Source organism: Spermophilus citellus, assembly GCF_964194105.1.
Source record: "Spermophilus citellus genome assembly, chromosome: 4".
Taxonomy (NCBI): domain Eukaryota; kingdom Metazoa; phylum Chordata; class Mammalia; order Rodentia; family Sciuridae; genus Spermophilus; species Spermophilus citellus.
The window spans coordinates 215647016-215672313 of record NC_138185.1 but is presented as its reverse complement, the minus strand read 5'-3'; the positions used below and the strand labels follow the sequence as shown (position 1 = coordinate 215672313).

General features: G+C 54.1%; 1 protein-coding gene across 2 annotated transcripts in view; it reads right to left on the bottom strand.

The window, feature by feature from the left end:
• Positions 1 to 25298, bottom strand: part of RIN3 (Ras and Rab interactor 3) — a 117029-nt gene that overhangs the window by 67334 nt on the left and 24397 nt on the right. The window contains exons 2-3 of one of the 2 annotated variants that reach the window (XM_081288687.1): positions 14946 to 15147; positions 2907 to 3024 (exon numbers count right to left, since the gene is read on the bottom strand). In XM_081288687.1, the coding sequence (XP_081144813.1) occupies positions 2907 to 3024; positions 14946 to 15147 (320 nt within the window). Of the gene's footprint in view, positions 1 to 2906; positions 3025 to 14945; positions 15148 to 25298 lie in introns of those variants that run through there. The other variant, XM_081288688.1, reaches the window with a different exon arrangement.

Sequence of the window (25298 nt, the reverse complement as noted above, 5' to 3'; positions counted from 1 at the left end):
CCTTGGACAGGTTCCTCACTGAAAGTGAGACACTGAATCAGATCTGACGTCCTGGTTTCCAGGGAGCTTACTGCATCTGGGTTGGAGAGACCCGGACCTGGACTGCTGGGTGGGCAGAGACGAGCAGAACTCCAGCCAGGCTGCGGGTCCAGCTCGATTCCCCTGGAGAGAGGCCTTCTGTCCCCTGCTCTTGAACAACTCTCTCTCACCAGGCTCCTGGAGTACAGCACCACGCCCCTCTCTCAGCCACCTTTCCAATGTTGCTGCTGAAGTTCAAGGCCCCAGAGGTTCTTGGGTTCCAAAAGGACTGTAGGTACCTAACATTTGGAAGCCTCATCCCAGAAAGCCTGGTTTCTCTCAGTAAGAGAGTGACTCCACCCTTCTGCAGTCATGGGGGGCTGTGTGTATACTTAGTCAGGAAAGACCATAACACCCCACACTTTCCCACCTCCTGGACTCCACAGGAGGGACCGTCATTTAGGTCGTCTACATAAATGAACTGCCTTTTCCCAAGCCCCACACTCCTATTCCCTGACCCAGGGAGCAGGATTCCAGCACTTCATCCAGGGTTCTTTTTCCTGGGTACCCCATGGTTGGACTACATTTTGTGATTCATGGTTGGACTACATTTCCCAAGCTCCTTTGCAGTTAGGTACAGTCATATGACTGAATTCTAGCCAATGAAATGCAGTCACAGGGCCTTGGTTGTAAGACCCTCCCACAAGCTTCTTCCCTTTGTAGCCTGTCGGGGACCCTGGACCCAACCCTGAGAAACTTCAGCTGTATGCCAAAGGTGACAGAGCCACTCAGCTAGGGTCCCTGAACGACAAGCACTCTTGCGTGTGTGACGGAAATGGGATCCTTCCAGGTCCACTTGTGACTCCACCTGACAGTCACCCTGTGCCCTTACTGCTTACTGTCTTCTCCCTCCATGTGAACCATATGCCGAGAGGCAAGGAGTTCTTGTTTCTGCTGTGTCCCCACCAGTGGAGCAGCGCCTCACCCCCATAACCAGGTGTTAAACGCGCTGAATGAGATGTGCCTTACCCATGCTGCGTGGCCTGGGTCTCTGTGGAAAGACCCTCCCCAACAGGAAAAGTGACCCACTTCTTTTGCTTTCTAGAAAATTAGACTTTAATTGAACTAATAAACCTTTGGGACCCAGCCCGAATCCTCCCTTGTCTTGGACACTGTAAAATTAATGTTTTCTCTTCTATCAAAGTTAAACCTGTAATGTAACACACAAGCATGTTTACTGTAACTTAAATTTTACAATGTATAATGGAACCATTTAAATTAGGAAACCTTGTGGAGAAGAATGTAGCCTTTTTTTGTTTTTTGTATCAGAGATTGAACCCAGGGATGCTTAACCACTGAGCCATGTCCCCAGGCTTCTTTTATATTTTATTTAGAGACAGGGTCTCACTAAGTTGGTCAGGGCCTCGCTAAGTTGCTGAGGCTGGCTTTGAACTCAGGATCCTCCTGCCTCAGCCTCCTGAGCCACTGGGATTACAGGTGTGCGCCACCGTGTCCTGAGGAATGAAGTCATTTTGAAATTCCCTAACAGGTACCTAATCACAACTGTAGTCTGTTTCCTGTGCCCTCCTCAATTTTAATTAGCTAATCACATATATTGTAACCATGAACTCCTCCTATTCGAGCAAGGGGCAGTACTACACTAGGGACAAAAGCAGGTGGCCAGCCTGCACAGGTGTGCTCACTGGCCGGATTGGCTCTGGGGGTACCTTTCTGCAGAAGTACAGCCTTGCCTTGCCGACCCATTCCAAGCATGCCTTTGATTTCTTGATGCACCTCAGTCCTTCTAGCAGACACCCTCTCTGAGTCCTCCCCCAGTGATCTGCCCCTGCCACAGCCCTCTTTGCAGTACCACCTGCCTCACCACACAGCAGGTGAGGGCTGTCCCTCCCACCCTGGGAAGTCCCCCCCTCAACCTGACTGGGGACCCCTGGGCTGGGACTCCCTCTTATTCCTCTTTGCATTTCCTTCTGTCCGTACAAATGTTTCTTGAGAAAGAAGCGCTCAAGAATATTCAAGGGCCCTTCTTTGCAGTCACTCGGTGGCTGATGAAGGGTAAAAAGGTCCCATTTCTGAGATGATGTAAACCAAACCAGAGCCTGGAATATTCCACGGGTTCTTTTTTTAAAAATATTTTTATTAGTTGTTGATGGGATTATTTATTTATTTATTTATATGTGGTGCTGAGAAACGAACCCAGTGCCTCACACATGCTAGACAAGTGCTCTACCACTGAGCCACCATCCCAGCCTCCACGGGTTCTTTTAATAAACATTTTTTTGGAGTTTAATGCCTGGAGTGTGCGAAAGTGACCCATAGATGAGAGGCAAGCCCTTTCAGGTAACTGAGCCAGAGGTCAAGAGGGGCCCAAAATGTTTTCTATCAGTACAAACCTACCCTGAACTGGACCCCTAACCAGCTCTCAGAGGAGGCCCATGCCTGCTTTGGGTTTTTGACTTTCATGTCCATTTAACAGAAGAGACCTCTGAGGCTTGGAGAGGTTAAAGAGCTGGTCCCAGAACATGGCTTGAGGGCATGCCCAGCTGATTCTGAGGGCCCAGGCAGTTTCTTTCCCCCTTTCCCCCCAGCCCCAGCATCCTGTGCTAAGTGAACCAGGGGAGGCTTCTCTGTGGCCACGAGGAGCAAAGACCACAGCCCTGATGAGGGTGACTGGAAACTAACATTGACTTGTGTGTGACAAGCTGAGTTCAGAGCCAGCCTGGCCAGGTAACATCAGCAGGCTGACAGTTTGTCCCCTTCTAATTTTAGACCCTGTGGGCGCAGACAGGAGAGCTGTGGTTAGCAGGTGCCACGTCTGCTGCTGCTGCAGCCCCGCGAGGTCCCAGGAGAGCAAGGAGCCGGGTACTCACGCGACTTTTCTTCTTTGATGGTGTACTCGAGCACCTCGGAGGAGCTGTCGCTCAGGGAAGGGAAGTGCACACAGAGCACCAGGCGCTTCAAGATGCTGTCCCTGCAGACCAGGAACATCTGAAACCAAGAAGAGGCAGCTCCATGAATCACAGTTGGGGGAGGCCAGAAGGACATCAGGGAGCCGCCGTCATCCGCAGGTTCCCAGGGCCGGAGGCAGGTGAGGCGGTCAGTCACCCCTCCCAGGATCTGGGCTCTGGTCCATGTCCCGATGGAGTCTCCTTAGTCCCAGTTTCTCATTTGCCCACCAAGTGGATGTTCCTTCAGGGTGTGAGAGACTCGGTCTCGGGGTCCAGGGGTTGAAACCCTGAACCCTGCCATGCAGCTCTGCAAGGGGGGCTGTGGCCACTCTGATGTGCCCTGTAGCATGGGACTCAGGGTGAATGTCCACCCCCACCCCCAGCCCGCAGATCTGGGGGCGTGGGCTTGGGGGACAGTCAATGCATCATCCATTCACACTTTCTCTTTTTCTATGCCCAAACAAAGACAGCTAGTATTTAGGAGGAACCCTCATGGTGACAGGAATTGGCACTACACTTGGCATAGAGTAACAGATTCTATCTTCTCAACTGGTTCCAAGGTGACACTTTCCTTATTGTCCCCACTTTACAGGTGAAGAGACGCAGCTGTCCCTGCTCACCCAGGACCTGCTCCCTCAGGCTGTGTGACAGCTGACTGAGCCACAGGACGCGCAGGAAGCTTAGCCTGCCAAGGCCTCCCAGCTGTGGGCACAGAACTGGCATCCAGCCCCGACACGGGCACTGGTGCCCAGGACCCCTGACATGGGCTTCTCCATGCAGACCCCAGGGCCAGCAGACCTGACTCTGTCTTGCCACAGAGCCTCTCCCCTGGACTGGAACCTGCCTCTGCTTTGACCCGGGGGTGGAACTGTGAGCTGAGGCCCGAACATAGCCAGTGGATTTGTTGACATCTCTGGCTCAGGCAATGGTTCCACTCCAGGGGGGTCCCCATGGGCAGTGGTCTCCCTGGGGCGATCAAGGGGAGAGGCCTCTCTGCTGTCTGTCACAAACTGCTGCCTCACAATGTCCGTTTCAGACTCAGCTGGCCCTGCCCAAGCTCAGACCTCCTTCCCCCGACTCCTGGGGCACAGCCTCCAGGGAAGGAGAGGGCCCCCTTCCCCCTCCCCTGCCCTGGAGTCTAAGTCTCCTGCACTCGGGCCCCAGGGCCCCAGACAGGACTGTGGCCCACCTTGCTGAGTCAAGCTGGGTGTAAGGCCATGGGACACCCCAGAGGGCAAGCACGTGGCCTCAAGCCTGGGAGGCTCTGGAGGAGCACTTCCCGCAAGGCTCCAGGTCCTCTGCCGTCGGTACTGGTTACTGATCTTCTTACTATATTGCTAGCATTATAACCGCTACTGCAATTATTAATAAAACATAGTAATAATGTTACTACTATTGATTCGTAGCAGTTGATGTGTGTGCCTCCCTACTCTCCCCAAGCCCAGTCTCACTAATTTCTTATTAAATCTATGGGGAAGGCCATGTCCCCATTTCACAGACGAGGAAACTGAGGGCAGCGAGAGGCAGGTAATGTTCAAGATCACAGGGCAGGAGGTGCTGAGGATGAGGTTTGAGCCCAGGCCCTTTGGACTCTAGACACTCAATGTCCCCCAGCCTCACCATCGCTCAAGGCTTGCTGTCTAAGAGTGTGCAAGGCCCTTCCTGAGAGGTGACATGGTGAATCTGTCAGTCACTGAACTGCGGTGGGAAGTGGCTCCACAGCCCCTTCCACAAGCAGAGCAGGAGGAGAGACGGGCGCAGGGTGGAGGGAGGCAAGAGGGTTGCTCCTGGGGGCTGCCAGGTGGAAGGGGGCCTGGCAGAGGCTGGGCTCAGTCCCAGGTGCCTCAGCGGCCCTTGCTCTCTGCTCAGGGGCAATGCTGGGGCTCCCACCATGGCACCCTGAGTGTTCCCCTGAACTCAGCTGACCCGGGACTCGTCTTTCAAGAAGAGATGGCTGTGCCTCTTCCTCAGAGGTTCAAGCTGCCTCTCGCCCCCAGGCCCAGGGAACCCGAGTGTGCAAGGCAGTGGGAGTGTGAATGAGCATGTGGGTGAGCAGGCCGCACAAGAGAACACGTCATGGTTCCTGAGTCCTGGCACAGAGCTCTGAAGACCCCGGAATTTCTTGATAGGGGAGTCCATCATGCCTAAGGAGCCCTCTGTTCACACCTGAGATTGAGCCCACAGGTGACTCCAGAGGCCTTGGTTTTGAGGAATGGCCACCACAGAAAGACCCAGCACCGGGCTAGAGGGTCAGCTCTTCTAGCCGCCTCTGTCTGGGGAGGGGAGCAGACTGGAGGTGTCCCCCGCTCCAGACCAGTGATGGAGCCCATCAGGCCTATGAAGAGAAGCCTTCATGGACCTCTGGGCTGGGAGCGCAGGCGCGTGGGGCTGGGAAACACACAGGCGAGCCATGCGCCTGGCCCTCAGGGAGTGGCACCGGAGCTCAGCGCCCCACCAGCCCCAGATCTGACCATGTGCCTCTTCCACCCGGTGGGTCCTGAGTTTTATCCTCTGTGATGAGGACTGTCCTTGTAATTATGAATTCCAGTGAGTTCTGGGGGGTTCCATCAGACCTGAACATAGTTGTTCGAATCCCCAAATTTGTATCACACTGAACAGAAGTGGGGGTAGCTCAGGGACCCCACCTGTGGCAGGCATCTGAGGGGCAGTGTGGCGGGGGCCTTGTCCTTTAACTTATGGGGTCTGTGGTGATTGTAGGTAGGATCCAAGTTGAGTTGTTGGACATCCAGGGCGTTGAAGAACTGGTATTAGTGTGTGTGTGTGTGTGTGTATGTGTATGTGTGTGCGCATGTGTGCGTGTGCATGTGTGAATGAGTGTGAGTGTACGTGTGCAGTAAGTGAACTCCAGGTGTCCCTAGGGTCTCTCTGAGCTGGACACCAAAAGAGACAGAACAGGAGCCGGCCAGGCCCCTGGGAAGGCCAGCAAACAAACTTTGACCCTTGACCTTGAGCCGGTGGGAGCTGAGGCTGGCACCTTCCTGAGCTGAAACCAAACCAGAGTTTCTGCCTTTCTGGGACTGTGCACCCCGTGAGTGTGTGGTGAGGTTGACGGTGGAGGGGGACTCCTGCCCCACACAGGGGCAATGGCCAGCTCCCTGCCCTTCTGAGGAACGGCAGGACGCCAGCCAGTGCTTCTCAAACGGGTGGTCAGGACCGTCGGCAGGGATGCCGCCGATAACTGTGATTTCCAAAATAAAATAGGAATATTAAGCAGAAGACCCTTGCTTATCATGAGGGTGGGCTTTAGTTAGGGGGGAAAGCCTGTCACCTGTTCACAATGCAGCACTTCACCTCTACGGAGGGGTCAAAGAACAGGGAGTCATCTCTCCTCGGGGTGACTCATGACAAATCATGGTGGCCAGCCTCCACGGGGACCTCGCCCCTGCACTCTGCAGTACACCCAGGACATAACTAATTCTCGACTTTTCCACGTTACTCAGACGTGGACCCTGCTCCGCACCCTCAGGTTGTGCAGAGGGAGAGAAAGAAGACAGGGGGCCTGGGACAGGACGGGACAGCACAGGTCGCGAGCTCCTCCGACGGGAGGGCGCCATTTCTTCTTAGCTCCCAGGCAGCCCCGAGCAGCTGGGCACCACCTTGTGACCCTGGTAACAGTGTGACCTCCCTGAGCCTCAGTGTTCTGATCTGTAAGTGGGCATAACACCTGTGGCCACCCAGCAGAAAGAAAAATGAAACCAAGCCGTGCCTGCCGGAAACACATGGGGACAGTGCCAACAGCGCCCCCCCCCACGCTCGAGGACACATGCTCCACTAGCCCCCTCCATGCCTGCGTCCGCTCCTTCTGCTCCCCAGGCTCGGCTCCATCTAGAACCAGCGTGTGTTCATTGTGGGAAAAGAGGTTTCCTGGACGCAGTTGGGAAGACTCACAGATCTGGGGCAAGAGGCAGTCAAGCCACCCGTAGGAGCAACAGAGAAGGAGCAGGGGTGGGGGGAGCATCCCACTGTGACAGCAGCCATCACCCTGGCTCTGTGCCAGCGTGCCCTCTGGATTCTCCCCTCGGCCCTTGGGGTGGGTCTGTGGCTCTGGGTGGAAACCCAAGGTCATGCCGAGGGCAAGGGCAGAAGCAGGACTCAGGCCAGGCATCCCCACCGCCGTGAGTCATCTCAGGTCTCTGCCACTGCACCCGGATCTGCTCACTGAGGGACGGGGATGTCAGAAGAAGTGGAAAGTTCTCCAGCTGGACTCTGCAGGCCCAGTTCTGGGCGCCCATCACCCACCCTGCAGCACAGCCACAGAGCTCTTGCTCCGCTGTCTCTGCTGCCCAGGCTGAGTCACAGCGCTCTTATCTGAAAACCATGATAAGGTGCTGATGGGGGCAGGGAGGCTGTGAGCCTGCGGGGAGGGAGGGAGTCTGCGTGTGGCCTGGCTGGAGGTGTCCTCTGAGGCTGCCTGCCCAGGTGCTGGGGGCAAGGCCCAGGCTATCAGATGTCCTCTGTGAGCAGAACCTGGGCACAGTGCACCCTAGCCAACGGGAACACGAGGGTCTGCTCTGTCCCCTCCAGGAAGGCATCACGGCAGCACCTCGAAAACAGCATCACTGTGCAGCAGAGACTCTGAAGAATGTTCTAGATTATGCAGAAAACCTGGCACAGCTCAGAGTCAGTGCCATGCAAACCATGTTTGTGAGCTCCTTGCACCCCCGCCTCCCATCACAGGTGAGCTCCCACTGCGCTGGAAGGAGAGGAGATGTCACCATGGTGGCTGCAGGTGAGTGCACGGGGTGCTCAGGAGCTGGCTGGACACCCAGGGCTCTTCCTCCCACACCCAGAGCAGATCCTCCGGCCCCCTTCACTGTTCCTCCTGCCCGCAGCCAACTGTTTACAGATGCCCTTCACCGTGGATTCCAGCCCGGCCCGCCACCAGCAAGTTCCTTCCACTTCTTGGGGTCCAACTTTCCTCATTTGAACCCAGGCATAGGAGTACCCATCATCTGGGGTGAGAGGATCACTGATCATGTAGACAACACTCGGGGCCATTGTATGCACTCCATAATACAACAGCTCTAGGATTACAGGCCGCGGCCAGTCACTGGGCTTCAGCCGCGGGCTGAGAGTCTAAATGCGAGATCCCACTGGGTAAGTCCATGACAGCACCAGTGACATCACTGCTGGACCACAAGGAGAGAGGACAAAGGACTCAGAGGTCAGTCACCTAGAGGGCAGACTGAAAACGGCCCCCAAGTCCAACTCACTGCTCCTTCACCAGGGAGAAAGCCAGGGTGGCCTTGAGCCTGACCAGAGCACAGCAGAGGGAGGGGCTTCTGAGCCGGGCCTGGGGCACGCCCTCCCACGCTCGGCCTTTTGGACCGTGGCTGTCATATGAAGAAGCCCGTGTTGTCCTGGGGAGACGGGCAGCCCAGCCAGCAGCCAGCAGCCAGCACAAGACTCGTAAGCAAGGCCATCGGAGACCGTTTGGCTCCAGCGGACCTGACAGAGGACTGAGGATGCTCAGCTGATCCCAGGACACCAGAGGAACTCGGCCCACCCACCCAACAGTGAGCAAGCAAAATGTGACGGTTTTAAGACCCTGCACGTTGCCATAGTGACGATCCTGCCACAGCATGTGGACACGGGGTGCAGCCTTTGGGGATCCCCTCCTTTCTTCCTCCTGCAAGGGGCTGCTGGGGAGACTCAGCTCAGTGTGGCCCAGCCCCTCCCTTTACAGCCAGAGGTGGAAAAAGACCTCCTCAGGTCACAGGGCTTGTTAGTGGCAGAAGCAGGACAGGGTGGTGACACCAGAGTACCTCCCACCACCCAACCAGCCCGCCAGTGTTCCGTGAGTGTGTCCTCCACGCCAGGCTCCAGGCTGAGCTGGACAGATGGCATCACTCCAGCCCAAGGCACGGAAGGTCATGCCCACTGCAGGGTAGAGACAGGGACAGGGTGGGTGGCCATGGGGAAGGCCCCGAGTGTCAGGCCTTGGGGCCCTTTCTTGGAAGACTTCAGCCTGCTGGCTCTGGTGCTTAGTGGGCCACACCAAACTCAGTGCCCTTCAAGGCTGCTTCTTCCCCTGCAGGCTGGGATCATGACAGATCCTCTCTGTGACAGTCACAGACTCTAATTCTGATCTGGGTCTATACGCTCTGACTCAGGCGGTGCATCATATTGGGTGGCACTAATCATGGTTATACTGCTCACTCTTTTCCCCAGCCTGCCTCACAGTGAGGGGTGGCCAATAAGGCATACAGAAAAAAAAAAGATGCACTCTAACAAAAAGAGTCTAGGAGAAGAAAATCATTTGCCTCTAACCTCCTGCATTTGAATGGTGAGATGCCTGGAGCTGGAGCTGCCGTTTTGCAACCATGAGGTAACAAATCTGCAGACCCAAAAGCCAATACCCTGAAGATGGGAGAAAGAAGGTGGAAAGAAGTGGGAACCTGAAGATATCAGTGAGTTGGTAACTAGCCCTGGACCCAACCTCCAGACTTCTCAACTAGGCAAATAACCATGCCTTTATGGCTGAAGGACTCATGATGTCACTTGAAGCGGAAAGCAAACCCCTGGCCCAGGCCTCGGAGGATCATGACGCAGCTGCACAGGTAACTTCTGGAGAGTGACTTCTGGAGAGCGCTGGGGTGTCATTAGCACTCAGCTCACAGTGTCCATGGCAGGACCCCCGTCTGCTCCCGAGAGACCAAGAAGCGGCCACGTCCTCACCCACCTCTCCTCCGGGTCATGCCTGGCTGTCCCTGTTGAGCTGACGTCTGAGCCAGCCGCCAGTTCCCTCTCTTCCCTTTTTCTCCCTTGCTCACTCCCCTAGAGCACTGCATTAGGAACTCTGACAGCAGAAGTTCCTCTTCCTTCAACTGTACAGATTGCCACTCTGGGGACTCAATTTCCTTTGAAAAGTGTGGGTTCCATCAGAACCCTCTCCACACAGCCCAGCAGAGCCCCAGGCTGTGAGTTGGGACACTTGTGTCCTTCCTGGTTTTGGTGCGAGTCTGCTCTGCAGCCTTTGGCAGGTCGCTTGCCCTCTCTGAGCTGACTTTGCCAGTCTGTAGTTAGGGGTAGGTGAAGGACCCCAGAACTCCTTCCTTCTGTGAAATGCTCTACCAGCCTTCAGTGCCCCTGGGGTTTTCCCCAGGGTCCAAAGACTTGCCAGAGAGTTAGTTTCCTGACACCTTCATGCACTCCAGGAGGCTGGCACAACTGGCCTGGGTGTCCACCCCGTGTGCCTCGGGTAGCGTGGCTGGTGCTGGGACGGAGCACACATAGGCAAGAGCTGCTCAGCCACTGGCTGCCCCCCAGCCCTGGACCGGAGCCGGATCCCATGGGTGGCCTTTTTTCTGTCGTTCCTGGCTGCCAGGCCGCATCTGTCTGCTTTTCCATTTTTGTTATTTTAGGATTATTTTCCAGTTGCGAGGGGAAATTTTCCAATCATGCCCATTAGGGCAGGAACAGAAGTGGCCAGTTCTGAGGCCACAGCTGCAGAGGCTGCCATGACAGGAGGCCGGTCCAGTGGCCAGAGCCCATCCTGGACACAGGGGACGTGGGTGGGCAAACCTGCGGCAAAGGGCCTCGTGTCCCGGTCCTGGCCCCGACAGAGCTGGGGGACGTGTACACGTCCAGGGACTGGGAGGAAGGAAGGGCCAGGGCCTGGCGCTTCTGTTTTACATCCGGGGAAACCGAGGCCCACTTCTGCCGTGACGCGTGCCACACCACACATGGCGCAGGCGGCATTGCTCAGCCATCGGCGTGTTTTTGGACCTCTCGGGAAGCTTCAAAAACCCACCGGTGGCCAAGGCCCCTCTCCAAACCAGAGAAACTGGCACTTCCAGGTTGGTGGGGACAGGGCTGTGTTTAAGGCCCTTGAAGGTGATCCGCGGTGGATTCAATCAGCCATGCTGCTCCGGACGGGCCCTCGGGCGGCAGAGCTGAGATTCCCCCTGTGGAGCAGAGATCAGGACCCGACCCACAGGGTCTAGGAGAACTGGGAGACCGGGCTCAGCCCACAGAGGCTCCTCCCAGCTCAGCGGCCTCTGCCGTTGTAGCCTCGGAACAGCTGAGGACAGCCATTCCCTGACACCAGAAGGGGCCAGAGGGCGTCCGCGGGTTTTGGCCAAGCCCATAGTGAATGGGTTGAGTGTCCCTGGACCCTGCCTGGGGAGGTGCCCGGCCACCTACGTGCTGGTCCGTATCACAGCCTGGGCTCCTGCAGCTCCTGAACCAGCCCCGGGAACCACAGGCAGCTCACAGGCGGTCTCCCTTGTTAAAGCCCCCTCCAGCCTGGGAGCCCTGACGCTCCGGCAGCAGCGAACACACGCGCCCTGGGCTTGGTGTCCAGGCTCCTTCTCTGATAAAGGGAGGCCGGGCTCTTAGGGAAATGCTGGCCCCAGGACTGAGGCGAGGCTTGTACCAGGTGAGGCTGTGGCCTCTTTTATGGCTGGACAGTAAGGAAGGGCTCCAACAGACAGACAGACAGACACCCGGACACACACACAGAGTAATGCAGGTGTCAAGCAGACACGGGAACCAAGAGAAGGATTCCCAGTGGCCAGAGCTGGAACAACCTGAGTGACAAATTAACCACAGTGGAACCATGTGGTGACCCAGAGTATAAAATAGGAATCCATGTCCCCATGTTGATGTGAGTGATGATTAAACAGAGGCAGGGGACGAGCGGTCTCTGCAGAAGGGTGACTCCCACAGATCTGGGTCAAGGAGGCAGAGTCTAACTGTCCTCAGGAGAGGATGGGGCATAGGGACCTCATCAGAAGAGGAGGGGGACGGGAGGTCCTCTGAAGTGGAGCCTGGCACAGGCCTCGGCAGGTGGTCAAGGTTGGCATCTCCCGGGGAGGTCATGCTGACAGTTTGTGCCCTTGAAGAGACAATGCGAATGGCCTTGACCTCTGTGGTCCTCCTCCCCAACCCCAAGCCCCATCGAGCCTCTAGACAAGTCCCCACAGAGGGACCTCCACCAAGACCCGGCCAGTCCCATGGAAAACAAAGTCCGAGAAACTGTCACAGGGAGAGGAACCTGTGGTGTCCTGGGTGGGACCTGGGACAGACAGACGCTGGATGGGAGTGGGGACCTGAAGGAGGGCCCGGCTCAGCACTGAGGACAGGGCTCGCGGGACGGCTGTGGCCAAGGGCAGATGCCAGGGGTGCCAGGTATCTGGAACTCTCTGTACCGTCTTTGCAACTTCTCTGTCACTCTAAAAATGACTCCACAATTTAAAAAGCCATCTGCAGCATAAATAAAGGCAACTTTTTGATTATCTTGTTGCTGAATTCACAAAAGACAAACAACGATGTTCCACACCTTATCAGAGACCAGGCTGAAAGGAGGGGTGGGGGGAGGGACTGGGGAAGGCCGTGGGATGCGGTCAAGGTCCCCAGATTCTGGGGACAAGAGACCTGGCTCCTCAGCCTCCGAGCACCGGCTGCAGACATGGCAGAGCACGTCCTCTCTCTGGTCCTGCAAGGGGTGGACCCAGGTGGCCCCTGAGAGCTATCACAGCATGGGGACCACCTTTCAAAATGATGAAGTCACGCAGTGATGGACTGTCCCCGCTCTGAGGGAGACATATTATGCAGCAAAGGCTTTCCTGGCCCCTGTTGGGACTCCACTTGTAAGAGCTGCATGGCCGCAAGTCAGCGGCTCGAAATCTCTGTGCCTCCGTTTCCTCATTTGGAAACGGGGACACTAATTACACTGCCTGCTGGAAACTGCTGTGAGGACCAAATAAAACTGCAAACGGCCCTCTTGGTCTGTGCAAGAACACACCATCGTGTTGGCAGGACAATGATCAAGTAGCCCCAAGACATTTCTCAGAACATATCCCCATCACCAGGTGACACATGACTGTATTTGCACATAACTGTGCACGTCCTCCTGGACACTTTAAGTCCTTTCTAGAGCACGTAGGACCTCTGATACGGTGTAAATACCGTGCCAACTCACCCTGCTGTGCTGTGTGGGGAGCGCGGCTGTACACGTGTGGGTCTGGTGCCACCCACGCCCCTGTTTGCCATCCACACTGGGCTAAATCTGCAGACGCAGAGCCGGGGATGCAGAGCCCAGCTGTGTTTCTGTCTTTCCTGCTGCTTCCGGGAGCAGGGCTGGGCTGCGTCCTCGCTGTAACTGGGCTCACACCTCAGCCGGCTTCTCTCATTAGCCAGGTGCCAGGGCAGGCTACTGTGCTCCCGGCTGGAGGCCAGTGGGTGCCCTGCCCATGCCCCCCACTGGCCAGTGGCCAGATCTGCATCCCTTTGCCCCAAGGCCGTCACTGGCTGAGTCAGTCCACACTCAGGGCCCAGAGCAGGGCCTGAACGGGAGCCCTCAACCTGGCAGCCTTCCACTAGGATGTCAGGAGCTCCCGACCCCTCATGCGGGGGATTCTGAGACGTCTGTCCCACTCTGGCCCCTATGACTCCCCAGCAAGACTCTCATCCAACGGCCCTGAGGAGCAGGCAGGATAACTGCTGTGCCCCCGCTGCCCTCTGGGTCTGGCCTCTTCCCCACGGCCACTCGTGGGGCCACCTCCCCAGTAGACCGCTGGCTCTCAAATCCCTGTCTGAATTCTGCTTCTCGGGGACCCGGAACTAAGGCCCCTCCTAGCCTCAGTTTCACTATCTGAGCCCCCGGCACAGGATTATGGCAAGATGATATCGGCAGAGCACACAGACAGGCTAATAAGAATCCCAAGGAAAACCACCTCTGTCATTTCAGCTGTGTTTATTCAAACTTTCTGAAGAGAGGACCACCCCCTTTTGTTCTTTTTGATTTTGAACCCAGGGCCTCAGGCATGCTAGGCGCAAGCTCTACCACTGAGCTACCCTCCCTGCATCTTTTGTCAAAGTGGTCACGACATATGCCTGCCCCAACGTGCCCTAGAAACACACTTGTGTTTTCCTGGGATTGTCCCTCACCATCTGGACCACCCCATCTGCACATGTGCCCTGGACACCCGCCTCATGAACTTAGAAAAATTTTATAAGATAAGAATTTCAACTCAATTAAATTAAAAGAATCCATCTACCCATCCATCCATCTATCATCTATGTCCTCCTCCCATATCAGAGAAATAGCACCTCTGGGTGGGAGTTCCATGCCCCCATTTCAAAGTGACTAAAATGGGGCTCAGGAAACTTAAGCCATTTGATAAAGAAAATGTGGCACATATACATAGTGGAATATTACCCAGCCAAAAAGAAGAATGGAATTAGGGCACTTGCTGGTAATTGGATGGAACTGTAGACTATCATTCTGAGTGAAATAAGCCAGTCCCCCAAAATCAAAGGCCGAATGGTCTCTCTGATATGTGGATGCTGACTCCAATGGGGGGGGGGTGGAAAATAGAGGACTTTGGAACAAACAAAGGGGAATGAAGGAAAGGGAGGGGGACGGGCAGAGGGAGGACGGTAGAACGAACTGGAAACTTTCCTGTGATCATATATGAAAACACGACCCGTGGAACTCCACATCGTGTACAATCACAAGAATGGGAAGTCCCACTCCATGTATGTATGATGTCATACATACATGGAGTATGTATGATGTGTCAAAATGCTCTACTGTCATGTGTATCCAAAAAGAATAGGGAAAAAAAAATCACTTAGCCATTTGCTCAATTCACAGACCCCCCCCCCCACACACACACAGCCTCTTACTTTCTCCTGTAAATTAAGGGGTCTACAGCAGCTGGCTCTGCTCTGGGCCCTGGCCCCGGGTGAGCTCTCAGTCAGGGTCCTCCTGTGCACACCAGCCCTGCCTCCCGGGTTCTGAATGCCCAGAGGCCAGGCCGGGCACCAGGCCCTGCTCCCCAGAGCAGAATCAAGTCCCTACCCCTGAGTCTGGGCACAGCAGCTTGAAGGGCAGCAGAGGGCAGCCACTCGCCCAGCTGCTTCCAGGCAGGGTCTCCGGGGCCCTGGCACCGGTGTCCCCCCCACCAGCCCACGAGGTGGGACCAGACTCACCCCCGCCACCTCCCGGTGCAGGATCCTGGCTGCCTCTGACCTGGCCAGCCCCAGCTGCAGCCACACGGGGCACGTCTTGACCAGCTTCTCCAGGACGCTGATGCCCCGGCGTGGAAGGCAGTTCTTGGGGGCGGCTGGCAGACCGAGCCCCACGCGGTCCTCCTTCTCCTCATCCTCTCCTTTGCCGGCCTCTGCAGCAGGACTGAGAAAGAGAAGCAAACGGTCAAGTTCCCGCAGCCCAGCCACGCAACGGACAGCCAACGGGCTTGTTTAGCATCGCCGTGGCTGGGGACCTTTGGGGAGTTACCAAAGGAGCAGACCATGGTCTCTACCTCAGGAGCTTGTGACAAAGTGGGTGAGACATACAGCCCTGTGACAGCCGGCCCCGGCACAAGGAGGGGGAACATGACAGGAGCTCTCGTACCCAGGTGGGCTCTGGAAAGCACAGGGGGCGTCTGAGAACCCAGAGCTGGGGGTGCCAGGCTCGGCCACTGAGCGACAGCCCAGCCCATTCATATGCTTGTAACTAAGAGCAACTTTCTGGGCAGTAAAATGCATAGCACATGGCTGGCCTGCTTTGGGCACACGCCCCACCTCTGTCCTTCCTGCAGACCAGGGAGAGACCTGTGCTGTCCAATGACACAGCCACTAGACACAGGTAGTCATGGAGCTCTTGAAAGTGTCTGGTCCATGGGGGACAGGCTGTGAGTGTGAAATATGCACAAATTCAAAGACTTAATGTGCAGAAAAGAGTAGCTCATTAACAATATTTTATATTATTACATGTTGAAATGATGTTTTAGGTATGTTGGATTAGATAAAGCATCATTCATTTTACCAGTTTCTTTTGTACAAGAAAATTTTAAATTACTAAGTGGTTTGCATCATATTTCTGTAGAACAGTGCCAATACAGAACATTTCTAGAAGGTTCCTTTGTGCACCTCGCTGTCAGCATGTCCTCCCCTCCAGGATGAGGATGTGTTAACACAGGGTAAGGAAAGGAAGAGGATCACAGACCCCTAAAATGGCCCAGCCACGCAGGGGGCCTGCTGGGGAACAGGCCCTGCCCACGCACGTCATCCTGCCTGGTTTAGGAGACCCTGGACCCGCCCCAGCACCCCATTCCCATGCTGCCCAACGTGCACAGCCAGTTTTGACTCCAGGGAGGGACGAGCCATACATCAGTGCCTCAAACCCCGAGGCGGGTGGCCGGGAGCTCCTGCACACTGTACCTAGGGACCCGAGTCTCTTGGGCACCGTCCGGGGTGGAAAGCCCACTCAGAGGAGGGCACTCACGAGGCTGGGAAGAGGGGGCGGTGCCTCCCAGTTTGCCCTGTGTCTCTGACGCGTTGCTCAGGGGTAGCGGTGAGCAGCGTTGACATTCCTTCTGGAAGCATCCAGGACATTTGCCGGGAGGAGCCATTTGGCAAGGGGAGAGGGTGAGACCAGGATGGGCCCTTTAAAGGACACAGGGAGGTGGAAGCCCTCCTGGGGGGCAGGGGAGGCAGGGTTAGGGTGAAGGGCTGATGGGGGAGGAGGTGCCCACAGGGGGGAGGCGGGGAGCTGGGTTCTACAGCTGGGCTCTTTGTGGACCCAGGTCTTGCCGGAACCTGACTGGGAAGGAGCGTCAAGAGGAGAGACGTGTGAGGTTCAGGGCGAAGTCTTGGAGCAGCCTCGGCAGAGTGTGATGAGGTTCCCTCCTCGGCCTCCCCTCCCAGGACCCGAGGGGCTGCTGTGCAGCCACCGTGTGTGGGTCACCTTCTGCTCACCGCCTACAGCCTGGGCAGAGTTGGGCCAGGCTGCCAGGAGGGCCCGCATGTTCTGGGAAGTGGCAGGAAGTGGGACCAGGAGCAGGTGGGGAGGGCAGCCCTGTGGACGTCTCAGCCTGTGGCATTGGGGACCAGCTGTGTCATCTGGAGCTCAAGCCAGGGAGGCTGACTTATAATGAGGTGTTACTTTCCAGTCCCAGCATCCTCTCTGGGAAGGAAGCGGGGATGGTGGGGCCCAAATTACTCAGCAAAGAAGTATTCAGGGCTGACACGATCCTCTAAACCCACTTGGAAACATGGCAATGTCTTCCGGCACCAGAAGACTTGACAATCCTCCTGGAACATCCAGGTGGGGCCAGGGAGGACCCTCCATGCGGCTGGGAGTCAGCCTGAGCTGCTCCCATTCCCTCTGCCCCTGACCCAGTCCTGCCCTCTCACGGCCTCAGTTTCCTCATCTGGGTAGGTGGGCTGGATGGTCCCCCCATTGGTTGGGCGCCCACTGCCATCAAATGGGCTCTGGAGAAATGAGGGTGGCCTCTCATTCACTCTGCCTTGAGCTGCTCCCGGAGGAGCAGATGTGATTTTATTTAGCTATTATTTTCCCAACCCTCCAGCTGAAGTCTCCTCTTCTAGAGGCTGGAGTGAGTCAGAGCCAGGCCCCTGGGGATTCTGGGCCCCCCAGGAGCATGGGCTCCAAGTTCACACATTTTCCCAGGGCCAAAGGAAGGAAGGTCTGGGGTCACCGCTGCCTTTGGGCTTCCTGGGGAAGAAGAAATGAGATGTGCAGGGGCCTGGCGAGTCTTGGAGGACCCACAGAGACGAAATTGCTCACTCTCCCTGCGGTCCCCATCTGCATCCGGAGGCCACTGCTCTCAGGGTGACCAAATGGAAATCCTGTCCCAGGTTCCAAAGTGAGTCATGGGGGCTAGGCCTTCACACTCCCTGCACAAAGAGCTTCCACTGCCAAGAATCCAGGCCAGGCCCCTAATAATTAAGGCTTTCTTTTTCTAAGACCCCTCCCTCTCCAGAGGCTGCTCTCCATCACCCCCACGAAGCCTGAGCTGTCCCACCTGCCCCTCCTCCAATTCCTCTGTCCACCTGCAGGGCCGGCAGGGCCTCTAGATCCTGTCCACCAGGTAGGCAAAGGGATCGGAGGAGACCGCAATGACCACAGAAGGGAAAATAGGTAAGAGGCTGCCCCAACGCTCACGGCTTCTTCCCATGAAACTGGGAGGAAATGTTTGCGAAACACACATCAGAGAACCAGCAAATAGGTTTAAAAAGACGGGGAGGGGGTTGACAAGAGATGCGAACAGATTCCTCAAAGAAAAAGACAGATGGCCCAGTAAGCAGGTGACAGAGTGCCCCACACCCTCAGTCAGCAGGGACATGCAAATGAAAACCTCAGGCGACAGGCGACGCCTGGGCTGGACCACTAGAGCAGGAAGAATCCAAGACCGATACCACCATGTGTCGGAGCGGGTGGGAGCCCACTGGGAGTCTTGCTGATCCTGGGGAAAATGTACACTCTACAATCACTTTGGGAGAAGATATGGCATTTAAAAAAAATCTCTATATAAACCTGAACACACGCCTACTGTGTGGCCCAGCCATCCCACTCCTAGATGTGTCCACAAGAGAAATCAAAGTAGGTGTCCATGAGAGACTTGTGCGTAAATGACCATAGAAGCTTTACTTATAGTAAGAGCTCAGAGTCAGTACAGGTGTCCATCAAAGGAACAGGGACAGGGAGACCACAGTACCCTGTGCAATAGATTAACAGTCGGTGATAGCGGGAAATCTGTTTAGTATGTTACCGTGACAACTCAATGAGATGCCTGTGGGGTGCTCAGCCTGGTGCCTGGCACGTAATTCAATAAAGCTTGGCTGTTGTTTTCCCAACCCTGCGACTCTCCAGCTTGCGGTCTTCCCTTCCTCCCCCTCTGCAGCCGTGAGCTCAGGACCCAGCACACTGGATGGAGTGGCTGGGGTCTAGGTCTGCGCCCAAGATACCATCTGTCCCCAGCGGCAACCCACAAGTTCAAGTGCTTGGGAAACACATGGCTTGATATGAACACAGGCACAATTGCCAAAAAAAACACCCCAATTTTCTTGGCAGAGTGACAAACCACGGGGAGGATCCCTCATGCCCGAGCCCAGCAAGTGGCGGTGAAAAGACGAATAGGAGCCGGCCCTTCCCGCACGCCTCGCAGTGATGAGCACCAAAGGGCCACCTCGGCTGCAGAAGCTCCTAAAATGCTACTTTCCAGGAACACCCCAGCCCTGCCAGGGCCCCCTCTCCTTCCAAGAGGCCAGGCAGGCAAAGTACAGGAGGCCCTCTGGGAGGCTGGCTGGAGGACCCTGGGGGAGGGGTCTGCAGAACAAGAATCTCCACCCAATGGGAATCTGAAAGAGGCCAAAGGCTGCAGCCCCTTGCCCTTGAGCAAGGTCCAGAAGTCAGAGCAGGAGCCCCTGAGGCTGGGAGGGCGGGACCTGGCACTCCAAGAGCCTTCAGTGACCAAGCCGGTGGACACCTGCTCTGTGCAGGCTGCAGGAATCGGGTAGAGGCAGGCAGCCGCCTGAGGACACATGGGTTTTGCCAAGGTGGGAGCTGGGCAGAACCACTGAGCAGGCCCTGCACCAGGCTTTGCTCTATGGCTGAGATTCCTGCTGTCAACGGGCCAAGTCACATCAGCTCCAACTGCCAGGGACTGTCACTGAGCTCATAAGGCATCAGGTTCGTCGTCCACTGGCTGAGCAGGAACTCCGACATCCACGGCCTCCTCTCCCTGGCCGAGCTCCAGCCCAGCCCAGGCAAAGGGTGACAGGGAGGCCGGGTCACCAACAGCACTGTCAGTGCCAAACTGGGAACCCCCGAGATCCAGAGCAAACTGCTGCACATAGAAATTCTCCCACCAGGTTCCCATTCCACACACGGGGCCCAGAACCATGAGCGGATCCATCCCCAGAGACTTCCCCATCCACAACTGCCTAGGAGGCACGTCCCCTGGTACTCGGTGTCTAGCTTAGGGGGTTTTCTCCCCAGGTCTGGGGTGGGGAGACCAGCTGGGCTCCTGGGAGGGAGGACTGTGTCTGTCCCAGGCCTACTCTGGGAGGTTGGCCATCCCCACATCTGTAGTAGGTCGGACTGTGTCCCCCCAACGATGCAGACCAATCTTTACCCCTGGAATATGACTTGGAAAAGGATCTTTGCAGATGTAATGAAGTCAAGGATGCCAAGATGAGGTCATCCTGGGGTTAGGGTGGGCTGTGAAGCCAATGTGAGGTGTCCTTACAGAGGGGAGAGAGACCAAAACAGACCATGTCCATGTGAAGCAGGGGAGGCCGAGTCAGGATGCCCCCAGGCCAATGAATGCCAAGGGTTGATGCCCCACCTGGAGCCAGGAAAGAGGCATGGTATGGATCCTCCCCAGAGCCTCTGGGGGAACCCACTGCTGACACCTTGATTTTTGGACTTCTGGCATTTAGAACTGTGAGAAAATAAGTGCCTAGTGTTTTAGGTTGCAAAGTTGGTGGTAACTTGCTACTGCAGCCCTACAAAATGAGTGCACCTCATAGCCCCATGTAAAGTCAAGGTCAGCAAGGCACAGAGAGGTGAATAAACTCATCCAAAGTCACACAGTCAGTAAGGGGCAGAGCTGGGATTCAAATCTGGGTAAGCTGTCTTTAGAATCTGCTCCTAACCACGGCTCTAGAAAAGTTTCAAAAGGTTTAAGCTTTTAAGATCAGAAAGTTGTTTTTAAAAAAGTTTCCATGTTTACATATCCTAGTAGTATCCAGCAAACAAGGTTCAATAACTTTTTTTTTGTTGTTTGTTTTTTAAATCCTATTTGGGAATCGATGCAAACATACACAAAGACGTGTAGAAACAGGGCTGGGGATGTGGCTCAGTGGTTAAGCGCCCCTGGGTTCAATCCCTGGGGTACCAAAAAAAAATCTAAAAGGAGGGAGATGCCAGGGTCACATCCCAGCGATACCCCTGCTGGACACACATGTGCATAAGGAGAAGATGGGGAGAGCCAGCGAGCATCAGTGAGGGAGTGCACAAGGAAGTTGTGACCAGTCAGCCCTGGATGGTCACATCACACAGCTGTAACAAACCTATCCGACTAAATCTCAAAATCCTGATGATGGTGTGGATTCTGATTTCCATTGTGCTGAGATGAGAATGGCCTTGGGGTTGAGAAGCTCGGGTGGGCGGGGGCAGGCACACAGGCACCATGTCTGCAACTTACTCTCCAACGGTTCAGAAAAAAACTAGAGAGAGGAAGAGGGAGAGCCAGGGCAGGAGCAAACTGGACACAATGTTACCCGGTGTGAGGCGGTGAGAAATGCACAGAGGGATTCCTTGTTCTGCTCCTGAACTTTCTTAGGAGTTTGAAAACATGTCAAAAGAGAAAGTTAAAAACTCCTAAAATCAAACAAACACAAAAACCATAATGTGCAGTGCAACAAGCAAGTTTAAGAAGGAATGAAAACATTTATATAATGTGTAAAACACTCAGTTCTTTCCTGGGGCGGAGGGGAGCACAGGATGGGAGGCCCCACCCAGCTCTGCAAGACTGGCTGGGCCAAGCTGCCCAGGGCGTTCTCCGATTTCCTCTGGACTTCTCTCCGCTGGAAATACTCAACCAAAGAATAAAACAGAAAGCCGCACACGCACACCTCCCAAGGCCCAGAGCGCGTCACCTGGGCCTATTGCTTCTGCCGGGACCGTCTCTAGCACACCGGAGCTTCCCAGTTCAGAAGCCCAGAGGCCTGCTTTGGGACCTCCCGCCCTGTGACAGACCCGCCTGGTCACTTGGTCTCCAAGAGACTTTTAGGGAAATCTTGATGCTGCCACAGTGCTCTAGGGCAGAAGCCAGGGGAGGTCCCTGGGGACGGCTTCTCCTCTATGGCAGCCACGGTGCTCAGGCCAAAGAGCAGCAGCTATGCCAGGGGTCACTGTACCCTGAAGTTCCTGGTTCCAGCCAAAGATGCCAGAGGAGGGCCCCCGTGGGCTGCTGGCATGCAGGGAGGGCCAGCCCCCCTTCCAAAGCCGTGCAGTGATGAACGATGCATCCGTGTTCTGGGTTGGGGGACCCAGGGTCCCAGGGAGCTATGCTCCCCCATGAGCCTCAGTGTCCTTTGGGAAATGGGGGGAACATGCCACCTGCTTCAAGGGTCGTGTGGGGGTCAAACAGGATAAAGCAAATGAAGAACTTGGCTTACCACAGGGACAAATGCCAAGCGGGACAGCAGACCTGGGGACAGCTCTAGGAGGAGGGCAAGGCTGAAGGGACATGGGGCAGAGCAGAGCAGGAATTCCCTGGGGATGGAGGTGGAGGGGACGCTCCCAGAGAGACCCGTGGAGCATCTGGCTTGGATGAGGGTGTGTGAAGGCACCTGTCGGGAAAACCCATCATTTGGACCCTCGCGTGAAAGCCAAAGCCCTGTGGCCAAGGCTCGCCGGGTCCCATGGCGGAAACGCCCCGTCATCTGACTAAAGGCCTCTAGGGACACAAGCCTGCGGCCTCCAGGGCGACCACTCGGAGAAGCGATTCTCAGAAGCGATTCTGAGATGAAGCCAGTTCCCCTGAAATCTTACTTCATGTGCTTTTCTACACTTTATTGGTTACTGAGGACAATCGCTGTCCCCACAAAGCTCCTCGCCCAGGTAGAGAGGGCATGGGCACCTCCCACCCCGGGGTCTCGGGCCACCAGGTGGAACAGCCCCTTCTCCCACACAGGTAAGGTTCACCAACCGCCTTCCTGAGGGACACTGGACTGGATGTGGACACACGGTCCCCAGCAATCGGCAAATGTCAACTTCGGTGATGTTTAATACACTGTGGAGTTGTGCAGCCATGACCACAGGGAATTTAGGACAATCTCCGTCACTCCAGAAAGAAACTCCTTCCTCACGGGCAGTACCCCCCGCCATCTCCTCCTGCTGGCCGCTCCCACTCCAGGCCTGGAATCTACCGTCTGTCTTTTTTTTTTTTTTAATTATTTTATTGTTGGTTGTTCAAAACATTACATAGTTCTTAATATACCATATTTCACAGATTGATTCAAGTGGGTTATGAACTCCCATTTTTACCCCGTATACAGATTGCTGTGTCACATCAGTTACATTTCCATTGATTACAAATTGCCTTTCTAGTGACTGATGTATTCTGCTGTCTATCCCATTCTCCACTGTCCCCCCTCCCCTCCCCTCCCCTCCCCTCCCCTTCTCTTCTCTCTCTCCATCCCCTCTACTATAAATCGTTTCTTCCACTTATATAATTTTTCTCCTACTCCTCCTTTCCTCTTATATGTAATTGTGTATAACCCTGAGGCTCACCTTCCAATTCCATGCAATTTCCCTTAACTCTCCCTTTCCCTCCCGCCTATCATCCCTGTTTAATGTTAATCTTCTTCTCCAGCTCTTCGTCTCTACCCTGTCCTTGGTTACTCCCCTTATATCAAAGAAGACATTTGGCATTTGTTTTTTAAGGATTGGCTAGCTTCACTTAGCATAATCTGCTCTAATGCCATCCATTTCCCTCCAAATTCTATGATTTTGTCATTTCTTAATGCAGAGTAATACTCCATTATGTATAAATGCCACATTTTTTAATCCATTCATCTATTGAAGGGCTTCTAGGTTGGTTCCACAATCTTGCTATCGTGAATTGTGCTGCTATGAACATCGATGTAGCAGTGTCCCTGTAGCATGCTCTTGTTAGGTCTTTAGGGAATAGACGGAGAAGGGGAATAGCTGGGTCAAATGGTGGTTCCATTCCCAGCTTTCCAAGAAATCTCCATACTGCTTTCCAAATTGGCTGCACCATTTTGCAGTCCCACCAACAATGAACAAGTGTACCCATTTCCCCGCATCCACGCCAGCACTTGTTGTTGTTGGACTTCTTAATGGCTGCCAATCTTACTGGAGTGAGATGGTATCTTAGGGTGGTTTTGATTTGCATTTCTCTGACTGCTAGCGATGTTGAGCATTTTTTCATGTACTTGTTGATTGATTGTATGTCCTCCTCTGAGAAGTGTCTGTTCAGGTCCTTGGCCCATTTGTTGATTGGGTTATTTGTTATCTTATTATCTAATTTTTTGAGTTCTTTGTATACTCTGGATATTAGGGCTCTATCTGAAGTGTGTGGGGTAAAGATTTGTTCCCAGGATGTAGGCTCCCTGTTTATCTCTCTTATTGTTTCTTTTGTTGAGAGAAAACTTTTTAGTTTGAGTAAGTCCCATTTGTTGATTCTGGTTGTTAACTCTTGCGCTATGGGTGTCCTATTGAGGAATTTGGAGCCTGACCCCACAGTATGTAGATCATAGCCGACTTTTTCTTCTATCAGATGCCGTGTCTCTGATTTAATATCGAGCTCCTTGATCCATTTTGAGTTAACTTTTGTGCATGGCGAGAGAAAGGGATTCAGTTTCATTTTGATGCAAGTGGATTTCCAGTTTTCCCAGCACCATTTGTTGAAGATGCTATCCTTCCTCCATTGCATGCTTTTAGCCCCTTTATCAAATATAAGATAGTTGTAGTTTTGCGGATTGGTTATTGTGTCTTCTATTCTGTACCATTGGTCCACTCGCCTGTTTTGGTACCAGTACCATGCTGTTTTGTTACTATTGCTCTGTAGTATAGTTTGAAGTCTGGTATCGCTATACCGCCTGATTCACACTTCCTGCTTAGCATTGTTTTTGCTATTCTGGGTCTTTTATTATTCCATATGAATTTCCTGATTGTTTTATCTATATCTACAAGAAATGCTGTTGGGATTTTGATTGGGATAGCATTGAACTTATAGAGAACTTTTGGTAATATCGCCATTTTGATGATGTTAGTTCTGCCTATCCATGAACAGGGTATATTTTTCCATCTTCTGAGGTCTTCTTCTATGTCTCTTTTTAGGGTTCTGTAGTTTTCATTGTATAGGTCTTTCACCTCTTTTGTTAGGTTGATTCCCAGGTATTTTATTTTTGGGGGGGATATTATGAATGGAGTAGTTGTCCTCATTTCCGTTTCAGAGGATTTGTCGCTGATATACAGGAATGCATTTGATTTATGCGTGTTGATTTTATATCCCGCCACTTTGCTGAATTCATTTATTAACTCTAATAGTTTCTTTGTAGACCCTTTTGGGTCTGTTAGGTATAGAATCATATCGTCTGCAAATAGTGATAATTTAAGTTCTTCTTTTCCTATTTTTATGCCTTTAATTTCTTTCGTCTGTCTAATTGCTCTGGCCAGTGTTTCGAGGACTATGTTGAACAGAAGTGGTGAGAGAGGGCATCCCTGTCTTGTACCAGATCTTAGAGGGAATGCCTTCAATTTTTCTCCATTCAGAATGATGCTGGCCTGTGGCTTATCATAGATTGCTTTAACAATGTTGAGGTATGATCCTGTTATCCCTAATTTTTCTAGAGTTTTGAACATAAAGGGATGCTGTACTTTGTCGAATGCTTTTTCTTCATCTATCGAGATGATCATATGGTTCTTATTTTTAAGTCTATTGATGTAGTGAATAACATTTATTGATTTCCGTATATTGAACCAGGCTTGCATCCCAGGGA